Source organism: Scyliorhinus canicula, chromosome 8 (assembly GCF_902713615.1).
Source record: "Scyliorhinus canicula chromosome 8, sScyCan1.1, whole genome shotgun sequence".
Classification (NCBI taxonomy): Eukaryota; Metazoa; Chordata; class Chondrichthyes; order Carcharhiniformes; family Scyliorhinidae; genus Scyliorhinus; species Scyliorhinus canicula.
Window position 1 is genome coordinate 122,132,095 of NC_052153.1, and position 19,812 is coordinate 122,151,906.

General features: G+C 45.9%; 1 protein-coding gene across 13 annotated transcripts in view; it reads right to left on the reverse strand.

Annotated features, from left to right (window-relative positions):
• Positions 1-19,812, reverse strand: part of ppip5k2 (diphosphoinositol pentakisphosphate kinase 2) — a 225,135-nt gene that overhangs the window by 48,596 nt on the left and 156,727 nt on the right. For all 13 annotated transcript variants that reach the window (XM_038805177.1, XM_038805176.1, XM_038805167.1 and 10 more), the window contains one exon: positions 6,379-6,549. In XM_038805177.1, the coding sequence (XP_038661105.1) occupies positions 6,379-6,549 (171 nt within the window). The remainder of the gene's footprint in view (positions 1-6,378; positions 6,550-19,812) is intronic.

The following is a 19,812-nucleotide window of genomic DNA, read 5'->3' on the forward strand; positions in this document are numbered from 1 at the left end:
ACAAAATTGTTTATCATTCTCTGCAATACATAAATATTTATCTGACAGAATGTATTAAATCAATTATGTTCATCAGAACAAAACAGATACCTAAATAGCATTTTAAGTAAATAATGGAGAATGAGAACGTGCTATAGAATAGCAAGTTGTCACATCCATGTATTGTTAACCAGTGGCTTTATGGAAAATGGACAATCTGGTTTAAAGCATGGTAAGAGAGGTGTAGCCACTTGGGGTGGCCACGTCCCGATTACAAAATGGACACTCGCAAAGAGTGCAGGGAAAAATGGACAGCACTAGAGAAAACAAGCAGGTGCAAGGTTTCCTGTGTATTAGGACCTGCAGAACCCAGACAGAACTGGCATGTACTAAACGTATTTAATCTTATTCATGGTGTCATAGTAAGTGAACAAACCCGATTTCAACCTTGCAGTCCAGAGAACGGGGTCACTCATGCAGCCCACACACTAGCTCATCATTGATTTTCTAAAGTCACATTTATTTACACATATTAAGGTCAGCCAGTCATTTGGGATGCAAGGAGAGGGAAGAGATTCAGCACTGCAAAGGAAGGAAAAGCCTAGTACATAGAACATACAGCGCAGTACAGGCCCTTCGGCCCTCGATGTTGAGCCGACCTGTGAAACCACTCTAAAGCCCATCTACACTATTCCCTTGTCATCCATATGTTTATCCAATGACCATTTGAATGTCCTTAGTGTTGGCGAGTCCACTACTGTTGCAGGCAGGGCATTCCACGCCTTTACTACTCTGAGTAAAGAACCTACCTCTGAAATCTGTCCTATATCTATCTCCCCTCAAATTAAAGCTATGTCCCCTCATGCTAGATATCACCATCCGAGGAAAAAGGCTCTCCTTGTCCACCCTATCTAATCCTCTGATCATCTTGTATGCCTTAATTAAGTTACCTCTTAACCTTCTTCTCTCTAACGAAAACAGCCTCAAGTCCCTCAGCCTTCCCTCATAAGATCTTCCCTCCATACCAGGCAACATTCTGGTAAATCTCCTCTGCACCCTTTCCAATGCTTCCACATCCTTTCTATAATGCGGCGACCAGAATTGCATGCAATACTCCAAATGCGGCCGCACCAGAGTTTTGTACAGCTGCAACATGACCTCATGGCTCCGAAACTCAATCCCTCTACCAATAAAAGCTAACACACCGTACGCCTTCTTAACAACCCTCTCAACCTGGGTGGCAACTTTCAGGGATCTATTTACATGTACACCGAGATCTCTCTGCTCATCAGCACTACCAAGAATCTTACCATTAGCTGAGTACGCTGCCTTCCTGTTAATCCTTCCAAAATGAATCACCTCACACTTTTCTGCATTAAACTCCATTTGCCACCTCTCAGCCCAGCTCTGCAGCTTATCTATGTCCTCTGTAACTTGTAACATCCTTCTGCACTGTCCACAACTCCACTGACTTTAGTGTCATCTGCAAATTTACTCAGCCATCCTTCTACGCCCTCCTCCAGGTAATTTATCCACCTAGAATCCACCAAAAGGCAGACAAGTGGGTTTAGCCTTTTACCTACCAATTACACGAACCAAGACGAACTTTGCTTTAGGGGCTTTACTGTCCCTTAACTTGGAGAAAAAACAGAAACCTGCTGCTACAAGTAGTAAGCCACTGTGCGTTTGGCACCAGAAACTTCCAACCTCCATTTATTCAGCGAACAAAATGGGAAGATTCAAGTGTTCATCGTTTCAAGCTTCCACCTCGAAAGACTCAATTATGAAAATGAATTTTTGGACCTTTTAAAAATTTAACTGCGACCTCTTTTGTAATCACTTTTTTGTATGTCTCTGCATATCTAGGTGCGAGCTGTCGTGAATTAGTTTGCAGTTGAGAAATAAACATTCGCTTTTTTTTAAAACTTGAGAAAATCAGTCAATTTTTGAGAGTCGCAGCACTTCAGTAAAACAATCAATCTGCCGTCAGTCAAGAGATGGAAAAAGAGGGAACCATTCCACCAATTTTCAGATAACAGATTGGAAATAATGTGTTGAATTTTATACATTAGATAACAAGCCGGAGGTGAAATTGATCACTGGAATTGTTAAAAAAAAAATCAGTATGTTTTCTCTTAGTTTCACCATGTTAATTACTTATGATAGCCACAATTGAAGCCAAAGCCTTTGTAGACCGGAGTTAGATAACTTGGGCTGCATTAAATGCATTAACTGCTGAGGAACGAAGAGCTGTATTTGAGAAGGTAGGAGTAAATGCAAGAGCAAAACAAGGATGCCCAATGTTCATTAAAATTTTAGCTAATCATTTGGAGACTGATTCAGAAAGAGGAAGCAATTCTAGAACCAGAAACAGACAAAGTAACGTTAGCCATAATTCTAACAGAGACACCACAATAATGGAATTAAGAGCTTTGTAAAACAAAGGGTGGCATGGTAGCGCAGCAGTTAACATTGCTGCCTCATCTCGCCAAGGACCCAGGTTTGCACATTTTCCCTGTTTCTGCATGGGACTCACCCCCACAACCCAAAGATGTGTAGGGTGGGAGGAATAGCCAAGCTAAGTTGCTCCTTAATTGGAATTTTAAAAAAAAGAGTTTCATGATGAAGGGAAAGAAAAGTACAGAAAGAAAAATAGCATAAAGTGATAGAGAAAGAGAAAGAAAATGCAAAAAGAAAGCGAGCAGAGAGAAGAAAGAGAAAGGTAAAGAGACCCCCAAATGGAAAGGGAAAAGAGGAAAGAGAAATGCCACGCAAAAGATTAATCAAACAGTGTCTGCAGGAAAGTGAAATCTGAAATTGGATAATGTGGGTGCCATCAGCAATTCAGATGCCGATGTGGAGCAAAGCTTTGATTCTCTGAAGCACTTTCAACAATGCAATTATGATATGAAACATTTAAAACACATTTTGATCATCAATCTGGGAGACAAGGATATTCAGAGGGAAGAGATCCAGAGACTAGCCATTTGCCTATCGATTGAAGAACCAAGCCAGATTTTCACAGAATTCACAGTTACAGAATCATAGAATTTACAGTGCAGAAGGAGGCTATTCGGCCCATCAAGTCTGCATCGGCCCTTGAAAGGAGCACCCTACTTTTTTTTAAATATAAATTTAGAGTACCCAATTATTATTCTTTTTTCCAATTAAGGGGCAATTTAACATGGCCAATCCACCTAACCTGCACATCTTTGGGTTGTGGCGGTGAAACCCATGCAGAGACGGGGAGAATGTGCAAACCCCACATGGACAGTAACTCAGGGCCTGGATTCGAACCTGGGTCCTCAGCGCTGCAATCCCAGTGCTAACCACTGTGCCATGTGCCACCCCAAGAGCTCTCGACTTAAGTCGACACCTCCACCCTATCCCCTAAACCCAGTAACCGCACCTAACCTTTTTGGACACAAAGGGCAATTTAGCATGGCCAATCCACCTAACCTGCCATCTTTGGACTGTGGGAGGAAACTGAAGCACCTGCAGGAAACCCAGAGAGACATGAGGAGAACGTGTAGACTCCGCACAGACAGTGACTCAAGCCGGGAATCGAACCTGGGACCCTGGAGCTGTGAAGCAACAGTGCTAACCACTGTGCCGCCCACTGCAGTGGCTTGACTTTACCTCAAATGAAACAATGCCAGAAACCTGCAGCTGCAAGTAATAAGCTACTGCAAATTTGTCACTGGAAAAAGGTCCAATTTCCATTTTATCAGTCAACCAAAAAAGGAATCACATGCCTGCAACATTCAAAGCTTCCTTCTCGAAAGACTCAGTGAATCTTTGGACTTTTTAAGTGCATGCTATCTCTTGTAATCACCTTTTTTTTGTGTGTAGGTTTTTGTGTGCATGTCTACGTGACTGAGTGGGTGCGGCTGTAAATACATTTGGGTATTGAGAAATAAACATTTGTTCTTCCTTCTTTAAAAATAGCTTATGAGAAAACCTGTTTTTTGAGAATTATAGAACTCAAGGGATTTAAACAGATCCTTAAACACTTCCTTAAAACACATCTGTTTGCTCTCAGTTGAGGGGTGGCCAAAAGGGGAACCATCTTACCATTGCTCCCCTGTCTGTAACAAAGTCTAAAGGAAACATTCTTTAGCCACCAATTCCTCAACTATAAAATTGTTGGATTTATAGTAGTCACAACTTTCATCAATCTGGAATTGAAAAGACTGGAAGAAATTTGCTTCAAATCTCTCAATAGTTTAACAGTGATCTTTCAGATCAGTCTGAGCAAGCTGCATTCTAATTTTCCCACTCCTCATGCTAAAGAGGTATCTTACAGCAGAGTAAGAGATATATCCTGTTTGGTTCAGTAAAAATGACTCTGCACAATCAAAATTCTACAATATCATAAAGGAGAAAATGATTAATTTCTAGAACACTAATTACAGTAACAGTGAAAATGAAGACAAATGGGAGTGTTACATTAAATGGTCCCCAGTCAATTAAATTAGTTTTGATATTTCTGAGAGTAAACTGGTTTATTTTCATATAATAGAATAATCATGTAGATCCTGTTACAAAAAGCTTCAGTTTAGAATTACTTATTTTTTTAAAAACTCTTTCGTAGGATATGAGTGTCGCTGGCTGGGTCAGCATTTGTTGCCCATCCCTAATAGGGATGTCTAGTGCTGCTCCTGGCATCCCCTCGTACATTCCTCATTGAACCAGAGTTGATCCCCTGGCTTGATGTTAATGGTAGAGTGAGGGATATGACAAGCCACAAAGTAACAGGTTATAATTTTGCTGCTGTTGATGGTTCACAGCATCTCATGGATGCCCAGTTTAGAATTCTTAAATCTGTGCTGAATCGATCCCATTTAATTTGCAGTTCGTGCCACATAACACAATGGAGGTCATCCACAGTGCACTTGACATCGGGAAGACCAAACGTATATTGGGTGACCACTGCACACAACTTTGTTCAGTCACAAGTTGACCTGAGCATCCAGTCGCCTGTCATTTTAATTCTCCACCTTGCCCTCATGCTGTTCTCGGCCCTCTGCTGTCTGTGACGTTCCAATAAAACTCAAATGCAAGCTCGAAGAACAGCACTCTAGCTTTCAATTAGGCCATCTACAGCCTTTTTGATGCATCACTCAGATCAACAATTTACATCCAAAATCTCTGCTTTCCCAGTTTGTTTCCTTTTTCTTTGCAGCTCTTCTCGTTTGGCTATTGTTTTTGCTTTGTGATGTCAGCTGTTTATCATTCAGCCATTCTCGAGTCACATCTTTTGTTTCCCTCCTTGTTGTTATAAGCCAAGAAATAAGACCAGTAGGCCAATCAGCGCATTGAGTCTGTTTCATCATTTGATAAGGTACAGCTGATCTGATTCTGACTTTAACTCCACTTTCCTGTCTGCCTCCTATAATTCTCGACTCCCTTGTAGATCAAAAATCTGTCTAAGTCAGTCTTGAATATATTCAATGACCCAGCATCCAATGTTCTCTGGAGAAAAGAATTATAAATACTAATGATCCTCTGAGAGAAAAAAATTCCTCCTAATCTCGATCTTAAATGGGAGACACTTTATTTTTGTGCCCCGTGAAGAGAAACATCAGGATCGGCAGCCAGAGCTGCGAGCTCTACGACGGCTGCCTGCTAGTTCTCAGCAAAACAAGGAAATCTGTGGCCTTTTGACGCCAGTTTCCCTGGCGTAAAAGACCACAGTTTTTCCAACGGCGTGGGGACTTAAGTCCCCAAAACGGAGAATCAAGCCCATTATATTTCTAACTTTTCCCAATTCTGATTGACATGATACATCAATTCTGCTTTTCTCTCCACAGATGTTTTCTGACCCAAGTTTTCAATTATATTTTAGCATTTTCAATTATATTTTAGTGCATCAAATTTGTTTACATTATTTACATAGACTTGCTTAATGTTGAGTTGTATTTGCCAAATCAGTTTGACTCAATAAGAATCAAAGCTTAACCTGCCACTATGTTGGACATAAGTTTGGTGGCACTGAAATGGCACTGGCTAAATTTCATGTAACCAGTATTTGTGCGCCAGTTCCTCACATTTAAAAAAGGGAGTTCAACTAATTATTGCATTTTGTAATGATAGGTGGCTTTTAAGTATGCAGTACAAACGGCAATAATTCTCCAGCAAAATAAAAGGAGTATTACTGCAATGCATTATTTTAAATAATAATGCTGGTCTTCATTTAATATTGCATTCATCTGCAATATTGCACTTATACCAGTCTTCATTGTTACTGTTGCTGTAAGTAAATAACACTTTTCTGGTAATGTAAATATCTCTTCTTTTAACATTTTGTACTTACCTCTTGCAATTAAGGGAAATAAGTATCCATACAAACTTCCAAAAGATTAAGAGAAATACAATGTTATTTAAATAAAATCTTACTTCCGCTGTGCCTATTTTCCTGGAGCGTGGCTGTGGGGATTTTCGATGTATATAAATGGGATCAGAGACCATTGGCCTGAACAACAACGTGGCCTTTTCAGCATCTTCTCTTCTTGAAATCGTCTCCTCAACAATGTTATTTGCCGGCAAAGTTTTGCTTCCATTGTCACTCTATCATTGAAGAATAATTGTTATTTTTACAAGTATATCAGAAGACCAATTTCTACAATGTTTTTCTTCTCCTTAAAGGAAAACCGTGCACATTTCTGCAAGAAAAAGTCTTAGAACGTACTTAGTACTCAAATATTTCAGTGTACTAACTCTAACAATGACCTCACCAAAATTTGTCACTGCTTTTGCAAAACGGACAACTTTCTTACCCACGAGGCCCTTAAATTACAATCTAGCATGAAAGTTCAAAATTACAACAAAGCAATAAAACTAAGAATACTATGGACGTGGAACTTCCTTTTCTTAAAAAAACCCCTCAAAATATTGGTAAAGCCAGTATTTTATTTTTCTTTACAAAAATGAAGGGAGTACTTTGAATCAAATGTACACCTCCCTAAATTGTTCCCCTTTTAAAACAGAAATCAATAAACAAATCACCTTATGAGCAAGTTAAATAATTAATATGATGAAAACCAATTTCAGTATGTGCATGGTTAAAGGAAGTAAATAGGAGATAAACGATTTTGTATATAGTAGGACATTAACAGTTGCTTGGGAACATAGAACTTGAATATTACTGAAAAGGCAGACATGCTGCAGAAGCTTTTCATCCTCATCAGGATAGATGCAAGAATGCCAAATTTCAAACAACTACAGCAATTTATATTAGAGGAGAAGAGGATGGAGTGATGACTCAGATTGGCAGAGGCATTGCCATGGTGAAATCAACAGGGAAATTAAGCTTCCCAAGCTCCAGGATAATTCAAGAAAGGTGTAAGGCTCGAGTATATTCTTTTTGTTCACAGAGAACCGGTCCCCATAAATGGTTGTGTTACCTCTCGCAAGCATGAGTCACATTATGAGCTCACCTGATTATCTTAAATTGGCTGCTCAGCAGGTTCTGCCCAATCACAGAATTTCATCTCACAGCAGAAGTTTTGTTTGGGATTTTGCAAGCATGGGCTGGTTAGAGTCTGTACTCTGTCTATTATGAACAACCAAACTAATGTACTGTTTGATTTGACCAGCCAATTGCTGGGATGTGCATGTGGTATTGCAGAGGCACTGAAATTCATACACAACATTGCTCGATTGTGTGCTGATAATCAGCACCCTTTTCTCCTGTAGTATAAATTGTTGTCATTGTTTGAAATTTGACATTTTAGAGTTTGTCCTGATGAATGCAAGACAAAAAGCTTTGGCAACATGTCGCAACAGCAATAATGGAGTATTATTTAAAGTAGAAGGAACTTGTACATGAAGGATGCTTTTATCTTACTTCACTTTATTTACAGATTGCTGCCATCTAGTTCGGTATGGAACTAACTCCCCGCCGTATCCTCCTTGGTCTATACGGGGGATGGGCCTCCTCCAACGAGTTGGGCTCGTGCACCCATCCCCTCACCCCCCGTGTTGTCCCTCTTTGCCAGTCTCAAACTCTCTGCCCCCCCCCCCCCCAGGTTGTGCGTCCCTGGCATTTCTTCATTTCTTTCCCTCTACTCCTTCCAGTTCTGCCTCTATTGGCTGTTACTGGCCTCAAACAGGTTTTGGAACAGACCGATAAATAGCCCCCATGCAGTAAGGAAGCCTTCCTCCGACCCTGGGATGGCATATTTTATCTTCTCCAGGTGGAGATATACCGAAAGGTCAGCTAGCCAGTCTGCAGCTGTGGGTGATGCTGCTGATCGCCAGCCGAGTAGGATTCTCCGACGTGCGATTAGGGAAGCGAAAGCTAGGGCGTCAGCCCTCTTTCCCTGTGTAGCTCCAGCTGCTCTGATACCCCAAAGATTACCATATTTGGGCATGGCTTCACCCTCACCCCCACAACCTTGGAAATTGCCTCAGAGATGGCTGTCAGAGACGGCTGTCCAGAACCCAGCAAGTTTGGGACAGGCCCAGAACATGTAGGTGTGGTTGGCCAGGCCCCTCTGGCACCGTTCACATTTATCCTCCACCTCCGGGAAGAACCTGTTCATTTGGGTTCTGGTCAGGTGTGCTCTGTGCACCACTTTGAACTGCATGAGGCTGAGCCTTGCGCAGGAGGAGGTGGAGTATGCCCTGCGCACTGCTTCGCTCCAGAGTCCCCACCCCACTTCTGCCCCAGTTCGTCCTCCCATTTCTGTGTGGTCTCGTCCAGTGGTTTTCCGGCTCTGTCCAGTAGCTGTCCATATATTTTTCCACAGAGACCCCCTCCTTACTGTCCGTGGTCATCAGGTCCACGAATAGTGTAGTCTCCGGGCCCCTGGGATATCCTATCGTCCCTTTGCGGAGGAAATGTTTTATTCGTAAATGTCCCATTTCCTGTCCTGTCTGCAATTCCCATTCCTTCGCCAGTTCGTTCAGCGCCGCGAGTCTGTGTTCTACATAGAAGTCCCTAACTGTCAGTATTCCCCGTCCTATCTCCATTTTTAAACGTTGCATCGGGAATCTGTTGTTGCCGCAGATGGCGGACATGGGGGTCATCCTGGTTAGCCCCAAATGTTATCTTAACTGGCCCCACATTTTCAGTGTGGCCATTACCACTGGGCTCAATGTGTATTTTGCTGAGGGGGATGGGAGTGCTGCCATGGCCAGGGCCCGGAGGGTCGTTCCCTTGCAGAAGGCTTCCTCCATCTGTATCCACTCCAAGTTGGGTTTGTGCACCCATCCCCTCACCCTTTCCGCTGTTTCTGCCCAGTGGGAATATTGCAGGTTTGGCCTCCCTTAATTTTCCTCCTTTGCAGTGTTGATTTGGGGACTCTTGGATTCTTGCTCCCCCCATACAAACGCCATGATTAAGCTATCTAGGTTCTGGAAAAAGGCCTTCGGGATGAAGATCCTTATGGACCTAAACAGGAAGATGAACCTCGGCAGCACATTCATTTTAATCGTCTGCATTCTTCCCGCCAGGGAGAGTGGGAGTGCGGGAGTGTGTCCCACCTCTGTAGACCCTTTTTGACTTCCCCCACCAGGCTGGTCATTTGTGGATCTGTCCAGTCTCTGGCTATTTGGATCCCCAGGTATCGCAATCTATTTTGGACTATTTTGAACGGTAGGTCCTCCAGCTCTCTCCCTCCCCCGTTTGGGTTCACTGGGAATGCCTTGCTTTTGCCCAGGTTGAGTTTGTAACCCGAGAAGGTTCCAAACACTTTTAGATTCGCACGATTTTCAGTCCTTCTTGTGGCTTTGAGACATACAGGAGCAGGTCATCTGCATAGAACGAACGTCTGTGCTCTCTGTTTCCTCTTTGGATGCCCTTCCGGTTTTTCGGACCGCCTTGGGCAATCGCCAGGGGTTCAATTGCGAATGCAAATGGGAGCGGGACAGTGTGCATCCTTGCTTTGTGTCTCTTTGCAACTGGAAGTATTCAGAGCTGGTGATGTTGGTTCGAATGCTCGCCTTGGGAGTTGCATCGAGGCGGTGAATCTTGCTCCTAGCCCAAACCGTTCCAATACCTCGAGGAGGTTCTTCCATTCGACTCTGTCGAAGGTCTTTTCTGCGTCCAGGGAGACGATCACCTCTGCTGTTCTCTGCCCGGAGGGGGGATAATGTGCAATTCCAATGCACGCTGGCCTGTGATTCGCTGGGGTTGGGAATGGCACTCGAGAGCCTGACAAGCCGCAGCTGCAAACAAGCACTCCACTCACCTCACACTCATTTCAGCCAAGAAGATCGAACCCTAGAGAGTGGCACCAAGTTTCACGGACACATGGCTTGAGGTATTGCTGGATGCGGTGCAGGAGAGGCTAGACACGCTGTTCCCTGGGGTGGGAAGGAGGCTGCCACCCGCTGATATCATCCGAGCCTGGGCGGAGGTGGCAGAGGCTGCTGCAGGCCCCATCGCAAAGATCGGACAGCAGTGGCAGAAGAAGTTGCACAACCTCCTCACCAGCTCCGTGCCTGTCACCACCCCCTAACCCAAACCCCCTCCTTCAGAGTGTAGCCACCGAAGTTGGCTATTCCCTCAATACAGAATGGAGGAACGCAAAGCTTGCAGGTTAAAATGGACAAAGTCTGCAGCACAGGCAGGCTGCACCAGGCCAATGTGTATTCTGTCTGCTAAGAGAGCAGACAGCACCGAAACGAACATTCCGCATACTAATGAGGCAATTTCCGGGATAGTTAACATAGTAATGGAACGATCCCAGGGACAATGGACACAAATAGGGAAGTGATTGCAACAGTGTATGGGAAACCAGACACCCCGGCACCAGCGGGGTTCGAAGACAAAGCACCTGAAGGCCCGCCCAGTAGCCGAGGGACAGCCTCAGTATTGGGGGGATTCAAACAAATCGATTGGGAAGAGACCCAATCGATTCCCAGCAGGTAGAAGGTCCGCCCAAAAGGGCGCGAAGCCCTGGGACCTATAAAAGACAGGTCCCAAATTTAGTTTCTTCTTCTTGACCAGCCCTCCTCTCTTGACCAGCCCTCTCGACCAGCCTTTTACCGAAGAAGACCTTGACCGAGAGAGAGGAGAGGTTTGGGACAGCAGCCGCCAGCAAGTAAGTGTCTCACAACGATCGCTACCAGAGATAGACACTCCTGACCCCTTTTTAACCCGTACCAACCTGAAGTCTGCAGACCAGAGCAGAGCAAGAGGCCTTGTCCCCTGATCCGGCAGTTCCCTTTAAGATAAGTATTGGTTTATTTAGTGGTAGGAATAGTTTAGTCATCTTAGCGTCTGCATGAGTAGATTATAATTGTATTATAATAAACTCATTTGTTTGAACTTACTAATTGGTGTATGGTTTTATTGCTTTGAACTTGACCTTGAAACTTGTGGCGGTATCTTAACGATACCTGGCGACTCCAGAGCTAAGTAACGAAACAGAGCCAAATTGAGTGTTAAGCACACTCACCCAGAACGAGCAACAATGGAGATAGAACCTAACCCACCGGCAGCCCCCTCACACCCCACCCTAAACGTACCAACACCCATACCGCCCACCACGGCCAGATGCCCTGCACACACAAGCATTAGTTGCCCACGTCCCAGTATCTCACACTGTGCATTATCTGTCCCCCTAGAAGACAGTATAACCACCGAGAGCTGGGAAGACCGGAGGGGGCCATAGGGGCTGCGGCTCCTCACCATCGTAGAGCAGAGGGCAATGGATTGGTCGGCAGGATGGGAGAGCAGGCTGTCATGGAGGTCAGTATGGAACACGGTATGGAACAGTCAAGTGAGCCCCCAATGCGTTACAATGTCCCTATGGCACGTGAGTCACCCCTCCACCTACCCGCAATCTCATCATACGTCTTGTCTCGTGGCTTACAGGGTCACCTCCTGATGAAGTGGGACCGACTAGTGTTCCTCTCCCCAGCTGCAACCCCGCAACACCCTGGAGTGCCTGTCCAGGAACTACACCGGCTTCTCATCACTACCGTCACCAACACCCTTTAGTGAAGATGTCCTGGGGCACTATCTGGTGCGCACAATACACATTTTGCGTACATCAGGTCGAGGTAGGAACTTCCCCACTCAGAGGGGGAGAAAGGTCTGAAGGTGGCCCGACCCCAGGGATTAGCTGCCGTCCAGACTGGCCTAGCGCTTCTGGAATGGGCAGTTCCATCAATGTTGGAGATGCAGGTGCATTGCCGGGGACAACATGAGGGAGTGTCAGCAACCAGGAGCAGGAGGCAGTGCTGACGTAGTCCTTAATACCGGGGCAACGCAAGGGTGCATACTTAGCCGCCTACTATAATTCCTATACACACCCGCGACTGTGTGGCAAAATTTGGCTCCAACTACATCTTCAGGTTTGCTGATGACACGACCGTAGTGGGTCGGATCTTGAACAAGAGTCAGAAAACAGGAGAGCGATAGAGAACCTCGTGGAGTGGTGTAACGACAACAGTCTCTCCCTCAATGTCAGCACAACTAAAGGAAGCAAAGTATAGTACACACCCCTGTCTGTATCAATGTTGCCAAGGTGGAGATGGTTGACAGCTTCAAATTCCTAGGTGTGCACATCAACAATCTGTCCTGATCCACCCATATCGACACTATGACCAAGGAATCACACAGCGCCTGTACTTTCTCAGGAAACTAAGGAAATTCGGCATGTCCACATTGACTCTTACCAGCTTTTCAGATGCACTGCAGAAAGCATCCTATCTGGCTGCATCACAGCCTGACATGGTAACTGCTCGGCCCAAGGCCGTAAGAAACTACAGAGAGTCATGAACACTGCCCAGTCCATCACGCCTCTCATCCACTGACTCTTTCTACACCTCCCGCTGCCTTGGGAAGCAGGCAGCATACCACACAGCTTATTCAGTCTTCCAACTTCTTCCATCGGCAGAAGATACAAAAGTCTGAGAACACGCACTAATAGAGTGACCTATCATCTCTCACCACCCCCAGGACCTCCTGCCACTGGATGGAGACAGTGGAATGTGACACCGGGGCAGTTGTCAGACTATGTCAAACGTTGCAGAACACTAGAGCTCATCGAACTGTGCGCCTTCATCATCTTCAGCAGGGTGCAGTGCTCGAACTGTGAGGTGTGGGAGATCCATGACGCTTTCAGCATTCCAATCGACTATGTCTGCAGGAAGTGTCCAATGGCAGCTCCTCACAGACCGTGTGGTTCAGTTGGAGCAGCAGCTGGATGCACTTCAGAGCATGCAGGTGGCGGAAGGCGTCATAGATAGGAGTAATATAGACATGGTCACACCCAAGGTACAGGCAGACAGATGGGTGACCGCTAAAAAGGGCAGGCAGTCAGTGTAGGAATCCCCTGTGGCTGTCCCCCTCTCTAACAAGTATACTGTTTTGGATACTGTTGAGTGGGATAGCCTATCAGGGAAAACAACAGCAGCCAGAACAGTGGCATCACCACTGGCTCTGTTGCTCAGCAGGGGAGGGTAAAGTGCATGAGAGCGATAGTTATAGGGGACTCTATAGTAAGGGACGTGAAAGAGGTTCCAGGATGGCACGATGCCTCACTCGTGCCAGGATCAATGTTGTCTCTGAACAAACACAGGACATCCTGCAGGAGGGTGGACAGCCAGAGGTCATATTACACATAGGTACTAACAACATAGGCAGGAAGAGTAATGAGGTGCTACAGAAGGAGTTCAGGGATTTAGGCAGTATGCTAAAAAGCAGGACCACTAGGCTTGTAATCTCACGTGCCAGTGAGGCTAGAAATAGGAGGAGAGCAGCTAAATACGTGGCTAAACTGGTTGTGAAGGAGGGAGGGTTTCAGATTTCTGGACCACTGGGATCTCTTCCGGGGCAGGTGAGACCTGTACAAGGAGGACGGGTTGCCTCTAAACTGGAGGGGCACCAATATCCTGGCTGGGAGGTTTGCTAGAGTCACTCGGGAGGATTTAAACTAGTATGGCAGGAGGTGGGAACCAGAGCGTTAGCTTAGAAGGTGTAATAACTGAAGGGGAAATAGAGAACTAAAAATAAGAGAACAACAACATCACCCTGTGCTTGAAAGTGTATTTGTTTCAACACCAGAAGTATAGCAGATAAGGCAGATGAACTTAGAACTTGGAATTATGATGTTGCGGCTGTCACAGAAACGTGGTTAAAGGATGGGCAGGATTGGTAGCTGAATGTTGGAGGGTATAGATGCTTCAGGAGAGATAGAGAGGGATGTAAAAGGGGTAGGCTGTAGTATTACTCGTTAAGGAGAACATTATGGGCGGGATTCTCTGAGCCCCCGCCGGGTCGGAGAATTGTCGGGGAGGGGTGGGGGCGTGAATCCCGCCCCCGCCGGCTGCCAAACTCCTCAGTGCCGGAGATTTGGCGGGAGCGGGAATCACGCAGGTCCCCCCCCCCCCCCCCCCCCGGCCGACTCTCCGGCCCACGATGGGTCGAGTGGCCATCCTTTTTTTGCCAGTCCAGCCGGCGTAAATTAGAGTAGGCCCTTACCGCGGGACCTTGCGGCGTGGGCGGCCTCCGGGGTCCTCGGGGGGGGGGGGGGGGGGGAAGGATCTGGCCCCGCGATTTGCCCCCACGGTGGCATGGCCCGTGATCAGGACCCACCAATCCACGGGTGGGCCTGTGCCGTGGGGGCACTCTATTCCTCTGCATCGGCTGGTGTGATCCTCCGCCATGGCCGACGCGGAGGGTTGTTGTGGTTGGGGATTTAAATTTCCTCTATGTTGACTGGGACTCACTTCGTGCTAGGAGCTTCGATGGGGCAGAGTTTGTAAGTGTATTCGGAAGGCTCCTTGATGCAATATGTAGATAGTCCAACTTGACCTCCTGTTGAGAAATAAGGAAGGGCAGGTGAAGTGTTAGTGAGGGATCACTTTGGGACCAGTGACCATAATTCCATTAGTTTTAAGATTGCTATGGAAAATGATAGATCTGGCCCAAAAGTTAAAATTCTACATTGGAGTAAGGCCAATTTCAATGGTATTAGGCGGGAACTTTCAAAAGTTGATTGGGGGAGCCTGTTTACAGGCAAGGGGACAGCTGGTAAGTGGGAGTCTTTCAAAAGTGTGTTCACTAGGGTTCAGGGTGAGCACATTCCTCTTAAGTGTGAAGGATAAGGCTGGTAGAAGTAGGGAACCCTGGATGACTCGGGATATTGAGGCCATGGTCAAAAGGAAGGCGGCGGCATCTGACAGGCTCAGGCAGCTGGGATCAAGTGGATCCTTAGACGGCTTGTCGGAAAAGAGTTGAGAGAGAAATCAGGAGGGCAAAAAGGGGATATGAGATTGTCTTGGCAGATAAGGCAAAGGCAAATCCAAAGAGCTTTTTCAGATAATAATAATCACTTATTGTCACAAGTAAGCTTCAATGAAGCTTACTGGCCGTGGTGGGCGGTATGAAAAGCCCCAAGTCGCCACATTCCGGTGCCTGTTCGGGGAGGCTGGTACGGGAATTAAACCCACACTGCTGGCCTTGTTCTGCATTACAAGCCAGCTGTTTAGCCCACTGTGCTAAACCAGCCCCTAGTTTAATACATAAAGGGCAAATGAGTGACTAGGGGAGGGTAGGACCTCTTAAGGATCAACAATATCATCTATGTGCGGATCCACAAGGGATGGGAGAAGTCCTAACTGAATATTTCTCGTCAGAATTTACTGTTGAGAAAGGTACAAATGTTAGGGAAATAAAAAGTGCTGTTTTGAGGAGTGTACATATTACTGAGAAGGAGCTGCTGGAGGTATTAAAGCGCATCAAGATAGATAAATCCCCGGGACCTGACTAAATATATCCCAGGACGTTGTGGGAGGCTAGGTAAGAAATTTCCGGCCACCTAGGTGAGATATTTGAATCATCGACAGCCACAGGACAGATGCCTGAAGATTGGAGGGTAGCAAATGTTGTGCCCTTGTTTAAGAACGGCTTGTGCCCTTGTTTAAGAAGGGAGCAGCGCGGGAACTACCGACCAGTGAGTACTGTAGCCATCTGGGATAGCCACGTCCTGATTACAAAATGGACACTTTGCAAAGAATGCAGGGAAAATGGACAATACTGAGAAAGCAAGCAGGTGCAAGGTTTGTCTGTTGATTGGAGCCATAGCTCCCAGACAAGACCGATACTGCAAAGCCATTACCATACTAATGAGCCATCTCCGGGGACAAAGAGGTAACATTTAAGTAAACAATACCAAGGCAGAAACCCCGGCGCCAGAGGAGACTAGAACAAAGCAGGCCAACGGCCACCTAGGACACGCCCAGCAATCAGGGCACCCACCCCTTTATTGGAGGAAATCGATAGGAACGATCGAGAAAAGGCCCAATTAATTGGAGCCAAGTTCAAGGCCCGCCCAAAAGCGCGCAAAGCCCCTTTTGGGTATAAGAAAGATCCCCCAAGAGAGACTCGCTCTCTTGGCCTTGGCTCTCAGCGAGGAGAGACCTGCCCAGCAGCTGCACCAGAACAAGTAAGTCCAAAGTCAATGGACGCTACGAGACAGACGCTCTTAGCTGCTATTCCGTACCAGCTCAACCCCAGCAGCCTCAGAACCGGACAATGGCCATTGTTCCTCTGACTGAGTGGGCGTCCGAAGCAAAGTATAGGCTTTAGTAGTAGTGATAGTTTAGTTGGTAGAGTTTTGTGCATGAGTATATTTGACTGTGTGTGTAAATAAATGAGCATTGATTTCGAACTTACTAACTGGTGTATCGAGTCTATGATCAGTATTCGGTTTTGAACCTTGTGGCGGTATCGAAAGATCGAAAGTGACTCTTGAGCAAATGTAATTAGAATTAAGAAAGGCGACAATATTAACCGCCATAAACAGAGCCAATTGAAGAGAGAACACAATTAGCAACAGTATGTTGTTAGAAGATAGTCTGAGGGACAGGATCTACAGGCATTTAGACAGGCAAGGGCTAATTAGGGAAAGTCAGCTTGGCTTTGTGAGGGGAAAGTCATTTCTCACAAATGTGACTGAGTTTTTTGAAGGGGTAACCAAGAAGGTAGATGAGGGCAGTGTGGTCGACGCTGTCTACATGGACTTTAGCAAGGCCTTTGACAACGTACCACATGGTAGGTTGTTGCAAAAGGTTAAATCTCTCAGAATCCAGGGTGAGGTAGCCAATTGGATACAAAATTGGTTTGGCAACCAAAGCCAAAGGGTGGTTGTGGAGGGTTGTTGTTTTGCAACATGATCTTGACCAATTGGGCTAATGAATGGCAGATCTGAACCTGTTTCCACTGGGAAGTTCATATTCCTCCTCCAAGTCCTCATGCAAAGCTGCTCCCCACAAACCAGTCTCCAAACCGCTAAATCCCTGCCTGTCACCACCCCCGAAACCTCCTGTCCAACTCCCCCCGGATGTAAATCTGTGATTGTCATAAATCGGTGCCCACACCGAGGCACCTTCCAACCTCAAATGCCGCCACCACTGTCCACGCAGCCACAGGGCTGCCACCACCACAGGGCTCGTGGAGTACTTGGCCAGCGAGAACGGCAGAGGAGCCATCAACAATGCCCCTAAACTTGTACCCCTGCAACAGGCTGCCTCCATCCGCCGCCACGCCAACCCGTCCCCGCTTCCTCACCATAACAATGTTTGCTGCCCAATAATAATTCATTATTTTTGGCAAGGCTAACCCACCCCTGTTCCAACCGCACCTTCTGAACCCATAGGGTTTTCCACACCCACACAAACCCCAAGATCAAAGTATTGACTTAAAGAATGATTTGCGGACTAAGATTGGGAGGTTCTGAAAGACAAATAAGAGCCTCGGCAGCACTATAATTTTCACAGTCTGCACCCGCCCCGCTAGCGATAGTGGCAGCACAGTCCACCTCTTAAAATCCCCCCATATCTGTTTCAACAACCGAGCCAAGTTTAGCTAGTGGACCTGCTCCCATCCCCACACCACTTGGCAACCCAAATATCTAAATCTCGCCCCCACATCCTTGAACGGCAGCTCACCCAATCTCTTCTCCTGCCCATTGGCCTTGATCGGGAACACCTCACTCTTCCCCATGTTTAGCTTATATCCGGAAAACAGGCCAAACTCCACCAGAGTACTCATAATTCCCTTAATAACTCCCAGTGAGTCCGCGATGAGTTAGGAAGAAAGGTGAAAATTCAGATCTGAAAGGTAGTTAGCTCAGGATTACTACCAGCGCCACGTGCTAGTCAAAGTAGAAATAGGAGGGCATAAAAATAAAAGTACAGCACAGAAACAGGCCTTTCAGACTCCAAGCCTGCGCTGACCATGCTGCCTGTCCAACCTAAAGCCTTCTACACGTCCGGGGCCCGTATCCCTCTATTACCACCCTATTCATGTATTTGCGAGACTCTCCAAGAATTTCCCTACAACTGACATAAGGCTCACTAGCCTGTAATTTCCAGGATTATTCTTGCTTCTCTTTTTAAACAAAGGAACAACATTTGCTATTCTCCAGTCCTCTGGGGCCTCACCTATAACCAGTGAGGATTCAAAGATGTCTGCCAAGACCCCAGCAACCTCCTCCCTTGCCACCCTCAGTATTCTGGGAGAGATCCCATCAGGCCCTAGGGACGTACCTACCTTATGGTTTTTCAAGATGCCCAACACCAGCTCTTTCTTGATCTCAATGTGACGCAGACAGTCTTCATCAGATTCATCATCCACCAAGTCCTTCTCTTTGGTGAATACTGATGCAAAGTATTTATTCAGTACCTCTCCCATTTCCTCTGGTTCCAAGCATAGATTCCTTCCCTGTCCTCAAGTGGGCCAACCCTTTCCCTGGCTACCATCTTGCTCTTTATATGTGTAAAAAGCCTTGGGTTTTCCTTAATCCTGTTTGCCAATGACTTTTTGTGACCCCTTTTATCCTTCCTGACTCCTTGCTTAAGTTTCCTCCTACTTATATTGCTCACGGATACATTGGATGACTACATGACTGAAAGGATGGTATACGGTTTTCTCTTTCCTGGGGCATTGGAACCGGTTCTGGGGGAGGTGGAACCTGTACAAACTGGACAGGTTACACCTGGGCAGGACTGATGACCTTGGGTAGGTACTTGGTAAAGCAGTTGGCAGGGGTTTCAATGAATATGGCAGGGCTGGTAGGAATCTATGTAAGGATTCAAAGAAGGGGGAATCAAGAACAAGAGAAAAAGACAACAAGGAGAATAGGAAAAGTGATAGGCAGAGACATCAAGGGCTTGATGTCACTAAAAATTAGTAGGGACAGGACAAGGTTTGTAGCTGTAAGGTTTTGTAGCTGAACGCTCGGAGCATTCAAAATAAAATGGATGAATTAGTTGCGCAGATAGATGTAAAGGGATGTGTTATAAGTGGGATTACGGAAACATGATTCTAAGGTGATCAAGGATGGGAACTAAACATTGAGGGTTATTCAGCTTTTAGGAAGGGCAGAAATAAAGGAAAAGGTGGTGGAGTTGCGTTGTTGATTAAAGAACATATTGATACAATATTGATGAAAGATATCAGTTCAAACGATGCAGAATCTGTATGGGTCGAGTTAAGAAACATAAAGGGGAAAAACACATTCGTCGAGGTGGTATACAGATCACCAAACTGCAGTGGTAAAGTTGGGAATAGCATTATACAGGAAACCAGATATCCATGTAATAAAGGAACATCTGTAATTAAGGTCGACTATAATCTGCATATAGATTGGTGAGGCAAATTTGTCACAGTACAATAGGAGGAGGAATCTCTGGAGTATATACAGGATGGTTTTCTGGACTGATACCCTGAGGAACCAACAAGGAAACAGGCCAAGTTGGACTCGGTGTTAGTGCAATGAGAAAGGATTAGTTGCCAATCTTGTTGTGAGAGAACCCTTGGGGTGAGTGACCATAATATGGTTGTAAAGAATTCTGAGGTAATTGATTCCG